The sequence below is a fragment of the Leptodactylus fuscus genome, chromosome 9 (genome assembly GCF_031893055.1).
Source record: "Leptodactylus fuscus isolate aLepFus1 chromosome 9, aLepFus1.hap2, whole genome shotgun sequence".
In the NCBI taxonomy this organism is placed as follows: Eukaryota; Metazoa; Chordata; class Amphibia; order Anura; family Leptodactylidae; genus Leptodactylus; species Leptodactylus fuscus.
This window is the reverse complement of record NC_134273.1, coordinates 29,830,194-29,854,058: the sequence shown is the minus strand read 5'-3', so window position 1 is coordinate 29,854,058 and position 23,865 is coordinate 29,830,194. Positions and strand designations below refer to the sequence as shown.

At 39.6% G+C, this 23,865-nt stretch overlaps 1 protein-coding gene across 8 annotated transcripts in view; it reads right to left on the bottom strand.

Moving 5' to 3' along the window:
- The window catches only part of ERC2 (ELKS/RAB6-interacting/CAST family member 2), a 647,893-nt gene that overhangs the window by 342,031 nt on the left and 281,997 nt on the right, over nt 1-23,865 (bottom strand). For all 8 annotated transcript variants that reach the window (XR_012717475.1, XR_012717478.1, XR_012717476.1 and 5 more), the window contains one exon: nt 6,273-6,399. Coding sequence is in view for 1 of the 8 variants with exons in the window: in XM_075287893.1 (XP_075143994.1) it covers nt 6,273-6,399 (127 nt within the window). In the remaining 7 variants the exon portion in view is untranslated. The remainder of the gene's footprint in view (nt 1-6,272; nt 6,400-23,865) is intronic.

The window sequence follows — 23,865 nt, the reverse complement described above, 5'->3', positions numbered from 1 at the left end:
CTGGTCCGTCATGACTGGAAATGAACAGAGTGCAAATTTTGGTTGCTCTTAAAATTGTGGGCTATCGCGTCTGCAGTCAAATCATAATTTCCTCCATAAGGAAACATTAAGCTTGCGTGCCAGTTGGAGTACCATGTGATCTAAAGTGGCCATGAAGCCCTAGTCTAAAACCAAAATTACCTTTTATAATGTTGTTACAAAAAAAATTTAGGTCACCAACTATTTAACGTTAAACAAAAGGAGCCTACAAAGTATTGTTCTTTCCTTGTAAACTCGACCCCACAGCTGCCTCTTCAGCAGAGAATGGCGAATGCACATCTGTTTCCTAAAACGAAGAAATTGTATAAAGGTTTCTCCTAAACAATTCTGTGTGGCCGGCCATCGTAAATGAAACACAGTATACGTTTTACAATCTTTGATCTAAGTGGATGAACCATGAACAATTACACGTTTGCTATTATGGCAGAATATGTAGAACAATGCTGAAATTCCATATTTCATTGAGCCAAAACAAGGCGCCAATATCTTGTCACTAATATAATATATTATCCATATAACAGCCAGTTTCACTGTGTGTGGTTTACCTTCAACCACAATCCAGGGTGGTTTCTCTCTCCCACACAATACATATTTTTTTTCTATGGAAGAAACTATTAGGAGGTGTTATGTAGAAACTACGTCCTAAATCTGCCAGTCATTCCTTCGAAATGCAAAACAATCACTTAACCATACAGCTCCGAGGTCCTACACGGTTTATCCTTTAATCATCCGTTCCAATGAAAACCAGGTTATTGCCGGTGTGATGTCCATGTCAGCTGTATTGTGCTCGGTTAGTGCGTCAGTAACTCTAAACAGGATGGATTATATGCAGGCAGTATTACACGGCCACAGAGGTCTTCTCACCTAGGACAAGATTAGCCTGTCTTCAGCTTGGCGAGACTGGGTTACATTTCCTTGTCATTAAGAAAGTCAAGACGTGGCCAGTTTCCAAGATCATGAAATTTCAGTGTCATCTGAACAATTTGTGACACTTCAGAAAGCTGCACACTCTTTGGCTTTTGCTGGGGTTATTGCAAAACCTGAACACCCAATTTCCGCTGTCTAGCTCAAATTTCATGCTCAAAAAGAAAAAAAATGAGTAATTTTCTATTTTCGAACAAAAATTGGCCGATGTTTGGAAAAAGACACCAAGGAACTACAGTATTTACAATGGTGTGCTAAGGGGACCAGACGGCCCTATAAGTCTTTCACCACCAAGGTCAGAAGACTGATTTTCACTCAATACAGTTGTAAATCTCCATTTGGACTTCATCTGCCGAGGTATCTGGAAAGTTGTTGCCTACCACCCTTGCAGATCATGAGAACTAGTAGTGGTTTACCATTTAGAGTCATGGATGCCTGGATGAAGTGGATTATTTGTGATAAAGCTTAGGTTTTCTTTCTAACATTAAGCCCAAGTATTCATTACACTTTTCCATGTTGATACTAAGTTCTGGTTCACATCTGTATTCGTTAATCCGTTTGGAGAGTCGGCATGGGGATCCCCCAAACGGAATACCGAATGCATTGGCAAGCGGTGAGCTTATGAAAGCACACGGACCCTATAGACTATAGTGGAGTCTGCATGTTTTCCATGTGGTGTCCTACATGAACTACTTTCCTGTCCGCATGACTCGTGCGGACTCCACGCAGAAAGCATACAGACCCCATTATAGTCTATGGGGTCCGTGTGCTTTCACCACTCACCGCTTTTCAATGCGTTTGGTATTCCGTTCGGGGGGCCCCATGACGACTCCTCGAATGGAATACCGAATGCAGATGTGAACCACGCCTAAGTCACATGGTTAATCCGTAAATCAAACAGGACAAGCAATAATAACCATCTATTAGTCTTATGTGATAGATCATGGAAAAACTCTGCTGCCCCTGACCGTCTTCCTGAATGTATCATAGGTCACATACAAAGGCTGTACAGTACATACAATACTGTACTCGGCGAATGTTTGCTGGTCATACAGTAAAGTATTCCGACCTGTCAGACTTCACTAAACTATTTCTGGCGCTCACCAAACAAAAGTAAACTCACTAGTCAAACAAGCTCCACATTTTTCCATTAAACAAATAATGTCTCGCGTAATGTATGAAAGATCTTCTAGCGTGTAAAACATGAAGAGGTCATAACTCAGAATCACAATTATTATTAATGAAAGTGTTAGGGAGAGAAAACATTGACAAATAAATCAAATAGAGGCCAAAACGCCATTTTTCAAGATGTTAAAAAGTCAAATAGTGTCTCATGGCGAGTCCATTAACTGATCAAACAGCGGCGTGTATGAGAGCTAAGCTGTTAAAATAATTTTCCGACACTAATGGAGATGAGTTAAAGGCAATGCGTGTGCTTGTGCACATATAATACATGACAAATGACCGTAAACTGCTTTATGGAACTAAATGCATAGGGGCACTTACTGCTGCTTACTGTAGCTTGAAATGGGCTAAGGCCACCAATGTCTCATGAAACAAATGGCGTTCAGTATCACCACATTAGCTAAAACCTTTGACATGCTGCAGTTCACAAATCAACCATAGGGTGGCTATGGTACCTAGACATGTATAGGTTAGATGTAACATGACCATGGTTTTGAGGGGTTTTTTTTAAGGGGTTGTCCAGGGATTGGTAATTTACTTACCTGGTCTTACCGGAGTCCCATCCACTATAGCCCAGATAAGTAATTGCCTGTGAGATGGGGTAAGAGCAAGGGGGAAGAGCGACAGAGAGGTTTAACACTGTTTCCAGTCACATGACATGGCCAGAACCCCAGCTGTGCTCCCCAGGCCCTGGTACGTAAATTACCAATCCCTGGACATCCCCTTTAAGTTGGTCAGCTTGTACCACAAACCTCAGAAATGATACACCTGTATATACATGTTCAACCCTAATGCCCTGTGCAGTACCTTCTACCGAAGTGAGTTATAATGAAACATATACCGTAGTCTCTAAGCATGTGTTAAACCAAGAGGCAAGATAAGAAAGGGCACACCTCTATATAGGGGTTCGACTATGATGCCGTGTTCATTACCTTCTATTGACAGCCCTTATAGCATAGTCTACAAACAAACATACAACACAATGCCTACTTGCCATCACCATATAGTGCCCAAATAACATCACCACATGGTATCTAAACACCACCAATAGACAGTGGTCTAACACCATCTCATAAAAGATGAGGGAATATACCGTAGCTGCCTCCTGTGCCATGGTATTTTTATGGGTTTCGATGAAAAAGGGAACATGTTTTGGGTGCATAGGACGTAAGGGTTCATTGCCCTCTCTGGTCACACCCCACTGAGTCTGTTTCTGTGTATACCATGCACAGACAATAATTCAGGTTGCGATTTTTCAAAGGGAACAGCAACTACAAAAGGAAAAGTATGATACAGAGGACCATGCTGTGGATTGTAAAAGAATGAAATTTGCCTTAACAAAAAACCCTACAATGTAAATATGTCCCATGAACTTATTCACTATTTCACTGGGAAGATGAATTCACCCTCAATCTTAAAAATCCCCAAATTCTATGATCAAACGACCATCTGCATTGTGTATGTGAAGATACCCAGCGTGGTTCATTGGATAAAGGTAAGATTATACCCAGAACATTTATGTCTATAGGGGAGATTAATTATGACTGTTTTTTCCTACGCCAGAGTAAGATTCGCCTACTTTAGGACAGATATATAGCCAATAAATGAGGTGCACCTCCTCCCCTCCATACACCTGCCAATGCCAACTATATGCCTGCTAGGAACAGGTACAAACTTGGCCATATTTTATTTATTTATTTATTTATTTATTTTTTTATGTAGATTGTGAGCCCCACATAGAGCTCACAATGTACATTTTTCCCTATCAGTATGTCTTTTTGGAATATGGGATGGAAATCCATGCAAACATGGGGAGAACATACAAACTCCTTGCAGATGGTTTTATGCCCTTTGCGGGATTTGAACACCAGGACTCCAGTGCTACAAGGCTGCAGTGCTAACCACTGAGCCAGCATGTGGCCCCCCAAACTTGGCTAAATTTTACACCAATTTCCGACATATAGTAAATCTATCCGTCACAGCTTGAAAAAATTTGAACAGAAACCCAGCGGACCCCATCATAGTCCATTGGGTCCGTAGCTTTCCGTGGGTAATTGGTTTTTAAGCAGATTGGGTTTCCGCTTTTCGGGTTCCCAAGCGGACCTGAAAAATGGAAACCCAAGTACAGGAACTTAAAGTCATACAATAGGAGACCACGCGCTCTCTACTTTCGTAAAAGTGCTGTGTGTCCTGGAAATGAACCAAAAGTTGCAAATATTACAACTTTTATCCTACATTTTATCCTACTTTTTTTTTAATCATTACTTCAGGAAAATGAAGCCCTACAGATGAGATATCATTACAGCCATGTTATGACAAGATCCAGTCCTATCAGTGGCGTGTAAAATAATTTTTCCATATATGTAGGGAAAAAAAAGTGCATCTAACTTCTACAATGTGATCCCAAGATGTCTATACATTGATCGTCAATGTGACATTTGTCTAGAAAATTACAGGAAAACCAAGGCATACGTATAGAAATGAAGATAAAGGTATATCAAGAACAACAATGCGCTGTATCTCCACAGCCGTAATACAATCACATCCAAATATTATGACATTTGGCCACTGCTACCTGTCTGTCGGCCAGTTCCTCTGGTAACAATTACAGGATGACTAGTAATGAGGGGCTCTAGATTTCAGAGGAGAATAACATCATGTCAACGAAATGACTTCTCTCGGCTGGGAATCTAACTCTGGAGGTAGCGAGATAACAGCGACAATTTATCACAGCAGAAGAGGCGAATGTTATATTTATCTCAATGGACTGTCCGGGCTGTCAATGTGTCAGTCTTGGGAATAATTACATTTTCATCGCTTCAGGAAAAATAGATTATATACTATGGGAAAAAGGGCAAAAAATTCAGTTGGACTTTTATGGAAATAATGAAGGTTGATTACTAATAGATAAGTAACTATATTCCAGGGAGTAAAATCCATGTTACGCCCATGGTGGTAAGCTCCAGTGACAGGGTGTAAGAAAGATGCCACTTGCGCTTGGCCACAGCCATTTGCAATCCAAAGTTAAAGAGGTATCCCATATCACACATATATAGCATGCTGGACTTGCCGAAAAGGACAGATGACGTACCAGACATACAAAGGCCTAGATGTCTTGCCTATACTGGAAATGGATATCCGCCATGGATCCTAAAAAGTGTTGTCCTTCCTAAAATATGGGCACCATTTTTTTTTTTTTTTTTGTTTTTATAGTTGGGGTCACATTTGCATTGTTTAAACCGTTTTTCTGTTCCTTAGTAGCAGAAGTAGAACAGGAGAAAAGACGGTTTAGTCTATAGACGATAACAACAGATCCCGAGGGACAACATTGACTGCAATGAAATCCATAATGTATTAATTGTTTTGCCATGACTTAGCTGGACGAAAAAAAAATCATGCTAGCAGACAGACTCTGCACCGGAGACTCTGACATAGATGCCCGTGACTGTGTCTCCTCTCTATATTCATGCCTACATAGACACCAGATTTTACCTGCAGATTTGCACGGGCATAATCTGCATCAGAATACCAGATCAGGCACGTGGACAAAGATTTTCTGTATTGCAAAATCTGCAACATATCAATTCTGCTTCAGATTTTTTGCAGGTTTCTTAGATTTCCCTACTGACTTTAGGGGGCAAAGAAAAATATTCTTAGCAAATTTTGCAAAGGATAACCTCGAGATCTGCAGTAGATTCTGCAAGTGCAAATTTGTGAAACGGGAACTGAAAATCGTATCAAGAGTCATAAGAAGAGGATGAAGCTCCAAGCTCTAATAAGTTCCAGAAGTAATGAGATACTGGCCTAGGTGAGGGGCAGTAACCAAAAGATTCTTATCAGTGAGGGCAATAACACAATAGCTACTTACTGTTAAAGCAGATCTGTAAGGTCTTCTACACTTTTGCATTTTAGTTCAAAATATATATAACAGGGAAATTGCTAAACTTGGAGAGATCTAGTTTTTAATGCTGTCAGGGCTTATAGAGAAAACATCACCAGCTTATCTCCAGTTACACGGAGTACATGGATCAGTATACAGAGAGAAGTGTCAATCACTATTATATATTGACACTTTATGCCAAGTACATCATCAATATCAGAAAGGCAGCGATATATGAGCGCACCTGAAGATGCTGCGAGTTATCCGGCATGTTATCATCCCTCCGACGAAGGTCATCGGAGTTCTTTTTCTTCTCCATCTGCTGATTGTGCTTCAGATTGGCAGATTTCTTGTTCTGATCTTTCATGATCCTACGGTTTAAAGGAACAAATGTTTAAGAATATTAAACCAAGATTATAGGGTGATATAATATATACATTTATATGTGTGAGCATTCCATCCATTTCATAAGAGACCCAATAATGAGTCTACTGAAAACCTATATTCCTGGACAATTTCTTCTTCCTTATGACTGGTGTTCTTACACCAATAATTTGAGGTGTACAATGGGGAATGGTTTATTTTACTTTGTTAGGGGCAATAACTAAGTCTGGTTTCAACATGGCTGACCTTGGGCTGGGCTTGAATCCTACTCAGTTGATCTAGCTAGAACACAAACCCATTGATGGCCTCCCCCTTCCCCCCTTAGTGCATTGCCTGTAGACCGATACCTCCTTGATCTCTTCAATGGGAACCAGTACTATCCAAGAGTTGCTCACAACAAAGCTCTAGACCTTTAATATGACATTTGTACATGACCAAACTTGATCTTTGCAGGGCCTTCTGGCACAGAGAGTTAGGGAACATTTGTTGGGGCCTTACAGAGAGGACTTGAGATACTGTAGAACGAGACCGTGTGCACACTTTATGTACATATATGAAAGAGATATACAAAAACCAACGAGACCCAAATATTTGATTTTATCACCAAAACTTCCTTCTGAAAGGCTTTCAAGATAATCCTAATTTGTCTTTGTATAGACGTGAAACCATAATCACATTTATTGACGTGAAGAGAATTTGTCGCCACGTAGGTATTAAAGTTTTAAATAGCTTTCAGCAATCTCAGACCCTCGTCTTGTTGACTTTGGAGAGGATGCACATATTATGCAATTACCATGTAAACCGTCAGCCAGCCGGCTAAACAAAGCTGCCAGCGCGATAATATGTCCCCTGTTCTCTGTCACTGAGAAGCGTTGACATGCAGTAAGAGACCGGTAGAGAAGAGGCAGAGAGAAGCTTGGTATGCATTTAGGATCTGTCACTCAAACTGGCAGAGGAAGGGGATTTATTTTATCTTTTTTCGTTTTTTCCGTGGCATTAACAAAACAAAACAAATCTTTCAAAGTGATAAAATTAGAATATAAAACAAGCGGTAGCTTGACAATAATGGCAAACAATGGATAACTGTGTGAGGTGCTGAGAATAGAACAAGTTAGCACCAAATTTAATCAAAGCAGCACAAAGTGGGGGAAATTTGTTAACACCGACGTCTTCTATGCAAGTCTTAATAAAGTCCTGAGTGGTGCAAGGTGCACCTGAGCTATCAAGAGACTCTGGCCTCTTATTATATATGGCACACTCCCGTGTACCAGAATTAAAATTACGTCAGGGCCCTGCCTCATAGCCTTGTGCCGCACATGACCCACTGAGCTCCTGTCACAGGCCATAGCAGTCTCCGATGTCAGTCAGAAGACCCATAGACGGCAGCGAATGACGCCATAGACCAGGAGAGGTGAGTAACACTGTTTATTATGTTTGATGACCTTCTATGGCCCTCTGCATATTATACTCTGGAATCTAAAGAGACCCTACAAAATATTAATATCCGTTTGAATTAGGACGTGTCCGGACCAAATGTAATTGCAGGTAGAACCTCTTAAACATTATAATAAATAAACCAAAATAACCAATGTGAACCAAATTGTATCGATTATATTGGTTGATGTTCGGTTTCACTTATTTTTCAATCACCAGCCCTGCTTGTATACAATTTTTCTGAAATATAAGGAATGAAAAAAACACAAATTTTTGAGCATATATTCTTTTTTTTCTTGTTCTACTTTTGTGCAGGGGCATAGATGAACCCTGAAATCTTTGCCAGTTGGCAGCTATAGATTTAACCCTGTGGTGGGAATGCCTCCTCATACATGAAGTGCAACTTTTCCAATGCAGGGGATATGAAGACTGACATTGAAAATGCCCCGTTGACTTTCAATGGTAGAAATAAGTCTGTGAAAATAGAGTTGCATTTCTAAGAGTAGAGTCCACTCTACTTTTTGACTGATCACACACAAGACTTGGCCAGGAAGCCCATTGAGCCCATTTGGTGATGGACATGTCTATCCCATAAAAGAAGGGCTAAGCACTGAATGCCAAGCCTTTACAGAAGACAAAAGAGGGATGTAAGTAAGCTGAGAAGTGGTCCACATGCTCTATGGCACCAGTGAACTACACTCATGGAACATATGCCCATATTCCTATTTAAAACATATGAAAAGTGAAAAGTAACATGTATTCTGCACTAAAATCCCCACACACCATGTATATTTTTAAAAGATATTAGTATTTCTGACTAAGACATTTTTGAGATTGAGAGATGTGTATACAGTGACTTACTAGCTATGGAATATTCACCAAAAATATACTCTCGATTAGGAACAAACCCCACAGAGTAAAGTGTTTCATACAGAACACAGAAACTTCTGGCTTAAATGCATGCCATTATATATCCTATCTGATCATGAGCTTCACATGCAAGTTGTGGGTGAAAAGGACCATTCCTACCAAACCTTCATGAACAAGGAAGGTGAGTGTATACATTCTATTGAAATGAAAATATACATGTGGTTTTAAATAGAAAGTCAGCCTGATAGAGCCATTGTCTTCATCTGCTCCAGGCCAACACTCCTACTGAAGAAACCACAGATTTATGTACAACAAGCAGAAAACAGTAGGATCTGGAAACTCTGTGCACAGCTCCAATTCATTACCATACCTAGAAGGACAACACTGACCACTTTGTGATATCCCTAACAAATATCTGTAACACGCCTTGGTCTAGTTCAAGATCCATGAGGATCCTTGTTATTTCTATGCTATTCTAAGAAGGACTATGATGTGGACGTCCTAACAAACCATGATGTTACTGTGCTCATACTAACAAAACCGGCCATGTTTTTATGGACCTCCTAACAAGACTAGAAATTATGTTTTTGTGGACATAATAGCAAGGCCAGTCATGATATTGTTGTAGAGATCTTAACAAAACCATCCAAGTTACTATTGTAGATATCTTAACAAGACCAGCCATAAGGGTCCATTCACAAGGAGGAGAATGGTGAGGATTTTAGTGTGGAATTTCAGCACTGAAAAAAAGCCTCCCATTGACTTCAATGAGTTCCCTTTTCTGGTAGTAATTAAAGGAACCCATTAAAGTCAATGGGAGGCTTTTTTTTTTTTCAGCGCTGAATCTGACACGGATTTCACACCAAATTCAGCGCCTTTTTCCTCCATGTGAATGCACCCAAAGATGTTGTGTACCTACTAACCACTTATTATGCTGTTATAGACATATGAACAAGTCCACCCATAAACAATGCTAATGCAGTTGAACAGAAACACTGTTTTAATGGACATCCCATTAGACAAAATGCTTTTCTGTTCTTCTGGTCCTACCCATAGAACAGACTCAACAGCACAGATGTGAATGTGATATTGATGACCTATCCTAAATACCCACTTTAAACAAGGGCCAAAATCCATATAAAATTTAGGAAATAATTTCATAAATATATACAAAATAACTAAACGTAGGAGTATGAAATCTATTTCGTAAAGTCTTTAAGCAATAAAATCAACTCATCAAGTATTTCTAATAATCATTAAACAATATATATATATAAAGATCAATTACAAGAAATGGTGAAAGGTAATAAAGCCTGGGGGAGGGACCAAAAAAAAAAAGAGAGGTTAGAAACAGGTGACACATGTCGCATTATTCACAGAACCGCTCGTGTGACAAAGGGCCTGTGCTACATCAACATTACATCATCGGTGTACAGTCTCTTTAAAAGACTCAGAACTGAGCGATTTCTTGTGATGTGTCAAATGAAAGAATATGCAATCATCATAGCACACTTGAAGAAAGGAGCATTTAAAAGCCTTGTCCATAGAACTCCCATCTGTCTAATTTATCTACTGCATTGGCGGATAATTCCAGCAGAATACGGAATAGGAAAGACTGTTTATTTTACTTGATTAGAGTGTTTGTCTTCTGCTGCTGGGGTCTGTTTTTCCTCCAATCTTCTGCCTTTTATCTGTATTTATTTTTCTCCGAGGACCTCTTGCCGCTGCCGGCCTTTGTCAAGACCACGGCTGGTGTGTGCATACACAGCGAGATGGAACAAATACATAGCAAGTAAAGTATGCCGCAGGTTTGGCGCATACTCATTCCATTAAAGGCAACATTAGCCTGATACAATAGTAGGGTTTATTTTTTCCTTACGTTTTCTCTAAACATTAGGTAAAATGTATAAGAAAGAATTCTTCTCAACCAGATCATGTTGCTGCATAAGCATAAAATGGGGAACCGAAATATAATTACAGAAAAACACTGCCCCTAGTGGCCAAATGAAACCTGGTCGATTGTGACAAACTTTAAAAAAAAATCACACCATATACTAAAAAAAAAAAAAAAACACAACAACTAACAAGTACTGAAAGGTACCAAAAATAAAAATTAAGTTGCACACTTTAGATAAGTCAGTGGGACATACAGACTTTGGCAGAATTGGATTGCACTTGTTTGTCATCTTCTATGCTGACCAAAATAAATCATTGTTGTCAACGGAACCTCTTCACTGTCCCTCCCAACCTTCCTCATAACCAAGGAATATGCTCCAGGCTATGATTGTTTGCTCCAGTTTGCATCAGCCCATGCTAAAGACCCCTTAAACATGCACTGATGGTCTTGTTATAGCATTGATCAATGTTCATTCGAGTAAGAAATCTGGACATGTAAATCTACCCTTAGTTTGTTTACTGGTTTCCGGTCCATGAGGGAGCCCTGAGTAATCAATAATATCATTAACTTTTTGTTTCACGTGCACATGTTGAAGGCTTTTAAAGGGAATCTAACACCAGTAGATCCCAGTATATCAACCAAGCTCCGAAGATAGACAGACAGACAAATAGGGAGTTCTTTGGAACAAGGGCATTGCAATGCTTCGGAAAAAGAGGTAACAACTAACAAGGGGAAAACACTGTTCAGTTCAGGTGACCCTAACCTATGTCTACAAGGCTGGTTTAACATCTTAGGCTCAGAGTAATAGACTCCCTTTAAGTAACTTTTTCTATTTACAATATTTGGAAAACTTTTTATAAAATTTAAAAGTTAAAATAACCACCCTTTCAATGTGAGTTTGTCTTTCCTATTTTGTTACCTTTCCCTGTCTGAACTGACCAGCATAGCACTAGAGAAGAAGCTGGGTATGCAATGTTCTGTATCTGCAAAGCCTACACAGGTTTAATGTATTGGTGGCAGCCAACGCATATTTGTGAAGGGCACCAAGACAAAATGGTAAGCACCTTAAGTAATTTGATATTAAAAAAAAGAATTGACAGGTCACTTTATGGTTGGCTTTGGGCCTCTTTCAGATCTTGATTTTCTTGACTGTTTCTCTATCAAAATAACGACCACCGCTTTAGAGGGTTACAAATTCGTACAATGCCATTAGTATTAATTAATATCATATATTAAACTAAATCAGAGCTTAAGAACATATCTTTATTAATGCTCTATAGGTACATGTTTATCGTGAAATGTGTAGAAATGTAACGTGACCATAAAGCACGTGCCCTACATAAACACTTCTATGTCAACAGCCTGTGGATAAGGACCCAACGTATGGGAGCGCCTCACGTGTGTCCGTGTCGCTCAGGAACAGCACGCTTCCTCACTCTGCATGTGGCGATGAAAGCTTTGGAGAACATTTGTCACGCATGTGTAAATTCTCCTCGGAGTAGACAGGGCCTATTAGAAGAACACGCCATTTGCCACTTTTCAGTCTCTGATTCTTAGAACAAGGGCTTGCTTTCTCTTAATCCCCTAAACCCAATCTGTTATTCATTGTTCGATGACGTCATGAGACTAAAGGGCACATCTTGAACTTCATAAATTATTTTTTTATGTTCCACGATATTGTCATGATAATTAGCAAGTGCTGAAGAAAAAGGAGTGAGGCCGAACATAACAAAGGTATATGGGGATTTCTAATAGTTTAGGTATAATAAAAATTAAGTTAAATAATAAAGTAATACCTCAAAATGTGCTTTACAGTAAAAGTCCAAAAGTTAATTTTTTAAAATGTTTGTAGTTTCATTAAAACTTTAAGTGGAATCTTTCACATCCTCACAACCGCCACCAACTCCATCACTTACCATTCTTCAATAGGGTCCGCTACACTGATTCTGGTGCACTTGGAATTTTTTCTCTAGCCCCTGCTATTCCTGAGCAATCAGTGCTGTGAATTTCAGCATCCAGTATGCTAATTAGGTTCTCTACTGTCAGGTGGGATATCCTTCTATTCCAGCCAAGGGACACCCAACTGACAGTCCACAGCCTAACCAGCACATTCACTGCTGAAACAAACAGAACAGATTGCTCAGGAATGGTGAGGGCCAGAGAAAAAAAAATCCAACTGCACTGGAATGAGTGGAGCAGCGCCTATAAAAGAATGCAAAAAGTTGGAGCTGGTGGCAAATACCCTTTAAAGAGGACTTGCCAGTTCTCCTGATATTCGTGTTTTAATACATACTTGCCTGGTTCTAGACTTCTATTATTTCTTGGATCATTTACACAGGGCGTTAAAACAATAGTCATGTGAATAAATATGTTAAAGGCTTATGCGGCTGTGTGCTGGCCATTGATATAACAGCTAGCACACGGCTGTGGAATCCTGTGCACTAGTACACCTGCAGGTTACACCATTATGATTTTACATTGGCTCCCTGCACTAAAAACTAAAGCCTGCAATGTCAAAAGTGCTTTGTAAATCGCAGCACATCAATTATACCTATAGAAAAGCCGGTCTATTCCGAACGGCTTCCATTGAAGTGAATGGGAAGCAGAAAATTCCGCCTGGTGGGTAAGGAATTTGATGCAGATTTTGACACTGAAATCTGAACAAGCAAAAAAAAAAAAAAAAAATCAGCCTTCAATTCCCGAAACTGAATTCCAACTAAGAACATTTCCACCATGTGAACAAGCTCTGAGTGCCAACCTGTGCAAGAACAAACCACACACTGCCACTCCAGTCACATAGGCAACATGGGGTCCATTGTTCTCACTACTGCTAGGGTTCGTAATGATGGGACACCAGTGATCAGACATTTATTCCCCATACTGCAGATAGGATATACAGTCAGTGCGGTACATGGACAAACCCTTTAATGTTTGCACATGATAAATATATATTTATATACTGCACTATATAAGTTATATATAAATTTTATACAAAAATTGCCATTTTCTATTAAAGTAAGTGCAAGAACATGTTCATTCCCACACAAATGTCTGTCATTCGCATATTCCCCTGTTTTCACGGTAGCTGTAGTTATAATACTAAGCTCCAATTTATATCCAGTATCAGCTGCTTTCATAAGGAGCAGCTACACTGACTTAAGCCAGAAGAGCCCCTTTTATGTATTTCCCACAATTCCTTATAGGATAGCAGATTTTCGACCATGGTGCCAGTGTAAACTACTTTTCAGCCCTTTTATTTACCCATGTACTTACACAAGGCTGAGAGCCATCTCTGAAACATTGAGCGCTTATTTTTTTAACATGTTTTATACGGCTATGTTGTGCGGTGCGTAATTAACATATTCCATAACTACGCCCCGACACATGGAACCCGTCCAGCCTATCTGCAGCACTTAGTGATGTGGCTCTATGGTTGCCTGTGTCTGGAATGATAAATAGTTCATATAGACTCTCTCATTAGATATATCGAATATTGCATTATTACCAATAGTTCAAGTCTGTATTATGTTTTGCATGTAAGGACCACACTGTAAAGCTCAAAAAATTTAAAGGGGTTGAATTGAAGACCTTCCCTGATAGGATGGCAGATTTTTGACCATGACAATCATGGTGACCACCCCTTAGGAGAGATGATCAATATCAAACCAACCAGGGGGTCTAGCTTCAGTATCAGGTGTTGGAAGGTGATGCAAGCACCAAGACTAGCACAGCTCTGTACACTGTGCAACGGCTGGGAAAGCTATTGCAAAGTCAGGCCCAGTTCACATTAGGTTTCCGTTCAAGGAATCCAATTGGGGACCCCCCATCCCGAACGGAAACCTATGGGCATTAAAAAGCAGTTACCTCAGAAAGCAAAGGGATCCTATAGACTATAATAAAGTCTGTGTGGTTTCCGCACTTCTCCCTCGGCATGTTTCGTGCAGAAACCACATGAACCTCATTATAGTCTATGGGGTCTGAACCACTTTTTAATGCGTACAGGTTTCCATTCGTTGAGCCTGCTTGCCCCCCCCCCCCATTCCCAAATAGAAACCCAAACGCTGATGTGAACCAGGCCTTAGTCCCACGAATGGTCATTACATAGAATATATGGAGCTGGTAGCTGAAATCCCACCAGTCTGAATACGCCTTGAAACTGGACGTTTCACTCTGTCAAACAATTTTCTGTGTTAGTGAATGTAGATGTCATACAAGTGGCCCTCACTGCTACAGTTATCCCAAGGCAAACATGGGCTGATACTGGGTGTGAGGGAACCATGATGACCATGGCAAGCCAAGGACTGATTAATAGAGGATACACTGCGACTCTAAAGTCCACGCGCCATCATACACCTGGAATCAGTCCTCAGTGTTTCTGCAGTTTCAGATGCAAAAGGAATATTACATTTGGCCATAGTAAAACCTCTGTGTCCATCCACCATTCTGAGGGTCCACCCTAATGTTATATTATATATTTTTGTCTGGTATTCCCAGAGATCTAAAGAAAGTGACAGATACCATCAAGCGATCTGCAAGTAGGATTGTCTACATAGAAGCCCTTGGACCAGGTTATGGCCAAATTTGGTTATTGTGTCTGAACTTGGAACCATTAGAGATTCCTGATGGACTTCTGTTGGCCACTCTGACCCTTACACTAATATCGTGGCACATTTGCACACCCTTTCACTGGCCACTTATATTCCTTCTCTTGTTCCATTATGCAACTTCGAGGCATTTGGACTCCCTCAAAAAGATGTCTCAACATCCATAAAGTCTATATTGCTGTCTTCATCTATAGATGGTCTATCCACCACATAGAAAGGTCTATTTATTCTACTACTACTATTATCTATAGTGATCTGATTTTATTTTTAGTTTGAATTGTGACTTGTAGGAGAGATACAGAAGAAATATTCCCAGATTTCTAACCATACTGAACAGATTTGTCAGAATTGCCATACAGGACATGTATGAGCCGAAATTCTTCAGCAATGGCATCTCCTGAAATAGATAAGTGTCTGTCACTCACATCTTTTGTATCTTATCCATCCTCTTACATTATCAGAGAAGCAATGCAGATAGGAGGAAATGGTTGTCACATAAAGATACAGTAATTGTCTAATATATTCTCGAATGATATCTTATTAGCAGCAGGCTATGTATGAGCGTAATGAAGATTCAGGAAAGATTACAACACCATGACTGATGATCAGACACTTACAAAAAGTACATTCTGTTAGGGAAGGGGGGGGGGGGGGGGTATCGTTGCCAGAAATATTGGAGAGTTTCTAAAGAATGCTAGGGGTCTGTTAACACTACTGACATGACATTTGCTTTTAACTGAGCCAAATTAAAGGTATGACACATCCAGTGTAGGATGGAGGTTCCTTGGGCCCACCATATAAGCTTATGGGAGTCCATCCTCCAAAAACTCCTAGGAAATATACTACCCTTCAAATCTTTATGTCTTCTGCTGGACCATTATTGTGTTACTGCCTAGGCCCACCGATGGATCCTCTGGTAAACTGGTGGGCCAATCCTACACTGGACAGATCTCTTTATCAACTTAATAGGGTATTCAAGTACCTGCCAAGTATCTGTTCAGCTGGATAGCTATCGGTGAATTTTTCTTCGGTAGGCTCAATCTTTGTTGACATCCTGCCGATGCACGAGCGCTTCAGCCAATCAGTGGTTGAGAGCCGATGCTGCCTTTGATCAGAACATCACTGCTCAGTCACTGATTGGTTGATATGGCCCTATGCAGGTCAAAGGTCAGGAAGAACGGGGACCTGAATGGAGACTCTTCGCTGGATCCTCAACCAGAAAGACAGGTGAATACATATTGCTTGTTATTTTAGGCCTCCGTGTGTGTTCAAAAATGACCGGGAACACCTCTTTAAGTTGAGGGATATGACTAAAAATAATGAAGTCTATCAGATTTCAGTTGGAGTTCAGGTGTTTTTGTCACCATAAACACAAGACGCCCAAAAGAACCCAACAGTGATGTCCAAAAAACCCAATACTTTCTATAAAAACTATTCTAATATTGCTTAAGGTCGCCTTTCAGCACTCAGAGATTGGGTTCAGTGAAGGACTAGATCTGTGTGAGGTTTTCAAGTTCCGCTGCAGTTCCTCCATTTTCTCCCACTGTCGGCTTCCTAGGTGGTAGTGTGTTTTGTGTGATAGTAAATTTAGAATTTGCACCCTTCTGAGGACAAGAACTGATGTGAACGGTGACCATCTCCAAACATTGCCATAGAATATGTAGGTTCTATATAAACAGTGGAAGAGTAATCAATAAAAAGTTCTCTACCCTGCCACCGACAGTCGGAAACTCTCAATTGGTAATAAGTAAAAAACAAAAAATCCTAATAATAAATCCATTTCACTGTTCGACATAGAAAACGGAGGATTAGTCACTTTTTATCATGACAAACGTTCTGAAAGGAAGTGACAGCAGCAGATAAGCTTTCAAGTTGCCAATGAAACCGATGCTGCACTTAACACATTAAGCCTTTTTTGGCCGGGTTTTAGCATTTTTTCCCTGTCAGTGCTTTGTTTGCTTTCTGTGCTGCTGAAAGCAATGTGAATGCTTCCAGGGGTCATTGTAAAGCGCTCGCCTCTCCCTGGAAAGACGTTTTTTTGTCCTGTCTCATTGTAGCACTGTAATGAGCACTGAGTAAACATCCTCTAGAATTTTATCAGCATTACCTTTCTAAAGATTTCCAGCAAGAGGTATTTTCTTCCTTCCTACCCACAAACTACTATAGGTTATTATTATTATTATACATCTGCACCTGCATGGAGAAGGGGAAAAAAAGGTTTTTTATATCGAAATCATAAAGGATTCCTTAGTTCAAACAGTTTCTGCCCAAAGTCAGTCTTGTTTAACTTAGATGAATAGACGGATTATGCTGAATAAACAGAAATGCGGATATTTAACTAAACCTACAAAAAAATAATACAATGTCCACCTAGTTCAGAGCGGTGGAGTCATTACTTCTTGGGCTGTCCTCAACCTGGGGGACAAGCAATATTGTCATCATTACAGTGGCTATTACTTTGCTAAAAGGTAATTTTGGATGGTTATTCATTGGAAGGGGATGATTTAATGAAAGGCTTCTGAAAAGCTAAGGGGTCACTGTAGAGAACTGCGTCACAACTTAAGGATAACCACCTTACAATGCATTCAGATATATTGGTCATGGTATAGCTCTTACAGGGTGGCTAAAAACAGCATTGGTAAAAGGCACACTTTTTTTTTAACCACTAGCTTCCATACTTTTACAGTTTTAATTGGACATGAAACTCATGAAATTATGAGTGAAAACACATGCTGGGCACCATATGCCCTATGTATGACTACACCCTCAATTCCAGACTAAGAAGCGTTAGGATTCCGGAATCTGGGAAAGGTGGTGGGTAACATCTGGTGGAGCTGTATTTTTGGCTATACTCAGGGGTACAGAGGTAGCAGTTGCACCCACACAATGGTGCCATAAGTAGTATTATACTGTAACCAGTGCATAACAGATTTTGCGGGTGCTTCAAGATATGGCTCTGGCTATATCCAACTTTTCTCCAAAATATCTATTACTTAGGTCCCATATTAAGGGACTGAGGAGTGCCTTTTCAGGCGTATGCAGACTTACAAGCCATTTTTGCTGTTCTAGTGACAGCAAACACAGACATTGTTTTCCTAATTACATTCTGGAAAACATATTTGCATACTCCTTAGGTCCCATATACAAAGCTATAGTTGCAATCGGACCTATAACACATCAGCCCATACTGTACAGTCACCTGATTAAAAATGAAACCTTGTTTAGCAGGGCTGTGGAATTGGCGATACTTATTTCAACTACAAAATAAAATTATTATTATTATTATTATTATTATTGTCTTCAAAAATTATTAATATTGTATAATTACATGTATAGTTTGTTACATATTTGCTTACATAGGAAACCAGTCTCAAGCTATTTAAAAAATTTGAGAATTTTTACGGTTTCTGAGGCACCATGGCCGTCCGGCATTTGTGAAGGAGTCAGAGATGGTGGTTTGTCTTACCAACTCCACAGCACTGGTGTATAGTATACAAGCATCTCTGGCAACTGAACTGCCTACTGCTCTGTGCCCTGCAGACTCTGCGCATACGTATGAGGCAGTCAGGAGAAATTGCTGTCAGTTGGATGAGCATTTGGAAGATATCGTTTAAGGCGTATGGGTATCTTCATGGCTCTCTTCAACCTCCTAGTTGCCACAGATTTCTATGGAGGCATACCATACCTTAGTACAATTTCATATAGAGCATTTTTCATCTGGATTTTGCTTCCGCGTCTGCATGAAACCTTATGCGAGGGTACCCACCTGTGTTGGGGTTTGAATTCTTTGGGTCTGCTTGGGGATCCAAAAATACATAAACCTGCAGACCTCACAGACTTATAATGGGCAAACTGAGTTTCCATCCAGAAAAAGTAGAGAGAAAAATCCTGCTTGTATAAGGGACGGAATCCGCAAACAGTAACCGAGTGCAGATGTGAACCTAGCCTAACTCAGAAGTCTATATTTGGTGATGTGGTACGCAACCAATTGGTTATGGTCATATGAGGATGGATAAAGATGGTTGATTTTCATCTCTGCTACATAAACCACTCTATGGAGAGCAAGATATTGCTATATGTCTCGCAATAACTCAAGTAAAAAGTTACCGCTATGGACATGGACCAACATTTCTAACCATAATATAAAAAAACACAATAAATATGGTTGAACTAACAGTGTAGCCCATGACCTCGAATCGAGACGCTAAATGTCCAAATTACTGTCTGCTATTAAAACAAGTTAGTAAAATGCATTCCTGCCAGCCATTCCCTCTGCAAAAACAGCTCCGCGACAGACATTTTATATCAGCTGCCAATTTCCTTTTATGACCAATCAGGTCTTAATGAAAATGGCCTTTTGTGCATTCAGTTGAAACGTAAACTGCATATGGCCATAAAGTGAAAAGTACAAGTGAAGTTTTGAAGACAAGCTGAATATTCTTGGAATCCGTTCAAGCTGAGCGATTTCCATATCCTCGGTGGTTATATTACTCGCACCTACAGGACACCAGATAAGGCTTTCAACATTTTAATGCCAAATATGTCATCTCTTCCCAAAATAAATAAAATTAGTAATATTTCTATTCAAACTTACAAAAACAGTTCCCTGTGTTTCATTTCCATGAATTAATGCACCTTTCACGAGACGGAGGAAAGTCGATGAAATATTACTTATAATAATTATATATATAATATGTGGTTCACTTTTCCTTTCAGTTTACAAATTGGGTTCCTGTTGCCTACTAATAGGTGTACAGTGTTGTAGACAACCCTTTATAGTCCGCCTGAAATACATTATCCCTATAGAAGCTCTGGTGCACTTGTATTGCTAGAAAGTGCAACCAAGTTCATGCATTCTTGGCAAAAATTTTAAGAAGGTCATTTAGAAGAATGGTACTTCAGCAAAAATTTCCAGGCAAGGCTATGCCCCCAAAAAAGACAGGGTCACCTCTCCTTCAGTGGGCCAGCTCCTTCCTTTTGTGACATGGGTACAGAACATGAAGGTCAAGTCCCATTTTCAGGAAGTGGGTGGCACCTAAAGTGCCCACTTTACACATAGAATGGCAGCTATTTCGGGAGATGTAGGAGTATTACATGAGTCTGGGGGATTTGTCTGCTCTTCCAGGCAAGTAGGTGTTTATGTCTTCAGTTTCATATCGAATCCCACCAAATTCTGAAATGGAAGACCCCATTATAATCTGTGGGGTCTGCAGGTTTCTGTTTTTCGCATCCCCAAGCGGACCCAAAGAATGCAAACGCCCAACACAACATGACCTTTCCCCTTAGATTAACATATCCAAAAACGTGTAATGCGAGATGAGATTTTTAAAAAGCATGGTTTCATGATACACGGTCATAAGATGTGAGTCCAATGTGTCTATTTGTGGCCACCTCCAACACAGTTTTTGAAGTTGTCAAAGGGTTAGGGGGCTAAGGATTTACTAGTGTGTGGCAATATTCTATTGAATTGTATTGGTTCAAATTACTAGTTTTCTATTTTGTGTTGAATGTAAAGCTGATTAAATGGTCGCTGTATGGCAATAATATATAGGTCATGTATAATTCTTTGGTTTATATATTATGTTAGTGAAAAGACACCAGAAACGTTTTTCCCATTCGCTTTTTGTGGCCATTAATTCACATTGCTTTACATTATTGGACTGTTTAACATAGGGTTTTCTAGTCTAAAAATATTGATGATCTAAGGATAGTTCATCAATATCAGATAGGTGAGGGTCAACACACAGCATCCCCATCGTTCAGTGGTTCTCAGCAGGTGATTCACATAGAAAGGAGAAGGGAATCTGTGTAGCGGCCAGGCCAGGTTACTGAATATTAGATCCCATTCACTTAATTGGGCAGTTAAGCTGCAGTAATTCGGTTTAGCCACTAAACAGAGAACAGTGCTGTCTGCTTCCTGCTCCATTTCTGTGTATCAGCTGCTGAGATGACCTGATGAAGGTGGGTATCAGTATTGGTTCCCCAACAATCTGATATTGATGAGCTTTCCTTAGGATGTTTTTAGCCAGGAAAATCCTTAAAGTGCACCTCCAGTTATAAACAACTTTTCATAAATGAGTAGTACAGGTAAATAAAGAAACTTGGCAACATATCTTATTAAAGAAATATGTTTTCTTCTCTTTTCAGGCAGTTACTTTCTACATATTAATCTATGACAGCAGGAGGGAGATAGAAACGACACTCTAATAATTGCTGCTGCAAAAAATAAACAAGGAACAGCACACGTTATTTGAGTGTCTTTTCTATCCTCCTCCCGTCTTCATAGACTAATATGGAGAAAGTACCTGAGTGAAAACATAAGAAGAGAACATATTTATTTAATAAGATATATTACAAAGTTTCTTATATTTAGATGCATTATTCAATTTTGAAAAGTTGTTTATAACCGGAGATACACTTTCACTTATTTTTCTTAGTTTTGATGTCCTTTTTGTCTACATGTTAGCGCACGTATCCTCCTGAAGCGCACCTCGTAATAACGCCAAGTGCTAAAACCCTGGGAATGTGCTCAGCCGAGGAGAAAGAGGAACATTATATGAAAAAGGGTTTTTTGAAAGCGAAAAACTTGAACTTGTCCAAAGCCAGGTATTTTACACAATAGATTATGAGCTCGGTAAAATTAAACACAATCCCTTTTTTGACAGATGAATCTATCATTTATGTCTCCCCTTAAAAGAAGTATTTGCTCTTTGCCCAGCAGAGGTTGAATCTTCTGGCCCGTGTTAAAGGAAAGTGAGGCAGGGCCTACAGAGATCATGGCTACAGCTCTCCAGAGCAATCTCATTTTCTGCTTCTTAAAAAATTATCTCCAAATAAGTAACAAGCAGCTCTTGGTTTTGTCAAACTGACAACTAAGAAAACTGCAGATGGCTGTTAGCTGCATGTCAAACTCCTAGAGACCTCACACATCTTAGTGAAGTCTAACCTCCCACAGAACCCACTGCATGAGACCCACAGCGCCGAGCTGTCCTCCCAAATTAGAGAGCAGGCAATAAAATAAGAGGTCATCAGCACCGACACTGGGATCAGGTAGAAACCCTCATGTAAAGTAACAATAACCAATTACAATGAACTAAAAGAAACGTACAAGTATCGAGCTTTCCCACTACATAAGCTGAGCTGCTCATGTATATGGCTCATAACAGGTCCAGGAGGTAGAACAATTAGGTAGAATATTCTGGTCATGGAAAAATCAGGAAAACCACATCATTTACAATGAAACATAATGAAATATGATAAAAGTAGAATATTATTTTGTCATCTATGAACAGTAGAAAAATAAAAAACATTATGCAAGGCTATCCATGAACAGTAACAAAAGCATTATAGACCACTATACAAGAACAGTAAAAGGTGGCATGGGCCACTATCTATAAACAGTAAAACATGGCATAAACCACTGTTCATGTACAGAACAAAGCTATACAGACTACTATCTATGAACTATTGCTATTTCCCCTATTCTGTATTTTCACCCCAAGTATCTGTAACGTCCCGTGGCGGTCTTTATCTCCTGTAGTGAGATTCTTAACTATCTATAACCAGTAGAAGATGGCACAGACAATTATCCATGTACAATAGAGGACATCAAAGCTTTCTATCCATGAAAAGTAGAAGTCAACAAAGACCACACTTCATGACAGTAGAACACAACATAGTCCCACTGTCCATGAACAGTAGAAGATGACACGGACTATCAAGACCATAACCAAGGCAGGTTATTGAATTTGTGGAAAACATGGTTTCGGAACAAACAAATTAAGTGAATAGAAAAGACAGCTAGCTTTCTAATGATATTTCTAAAACTAAGCATGTAAACATGACAAGAGAGCAACATCTACGTCCAGAGGAAAAAAGATTTCACTCATCACAGTTGGAGATTCTTTATTGTAAGAGCAGTGAGGTTACTGAATACTCTGCCACATACTGCGGAGATGTTCGACTGAAAAAGTTAAAGATGGGCCAGAATGCCTTTCATGAAAATATAATGTAAGTTATGGATTCCAGATTCCTGGAGATGGGATGTTCACCCAAGGATTCATTCCAATTGCCACATGTGTAGCTGTGAAGTAATGTTCCCTCTAATATAGGGAAAATGGCATCCAACTGAACTCCTCTCAATCCACAAAGTAGGATTATAGGCTGTATTTTATGGACATGATCTTTTTTCAACTGTATTGACTATTGAGCTATTGAACAGTAGAAGACAACATAGACCACCATCCGTGAACAGTCCAAGGTAGCATAGAAGGAAGTTGATGAAAGAATGTGACCCCTTTCCCCAAAAATTTACTGATGCGAACACATGACGTACATACTGACATAACTGCTTTGTCCAGTGACTGGCTGAAGAAGTTATAGGCTAGGACAGCTGGTCATAACTATTCCAAAGCAAATAAAAGAAGACCTGATACTACTGTAGAGGCAAGGGATTTACACAGGTGCTGTGAGGTCCATAGGCCAAACCACCATGTTATCCACAACCAACTATGATTCCAGATCTGAATTGGACTCCTTCATAAATGGCTGACTGGAATCCTAACAAAGTGCGTATGAAACATTTATACAATACTGACAATGTATAATTATATACTAAATATAATATATACTAATATATACACTCACCG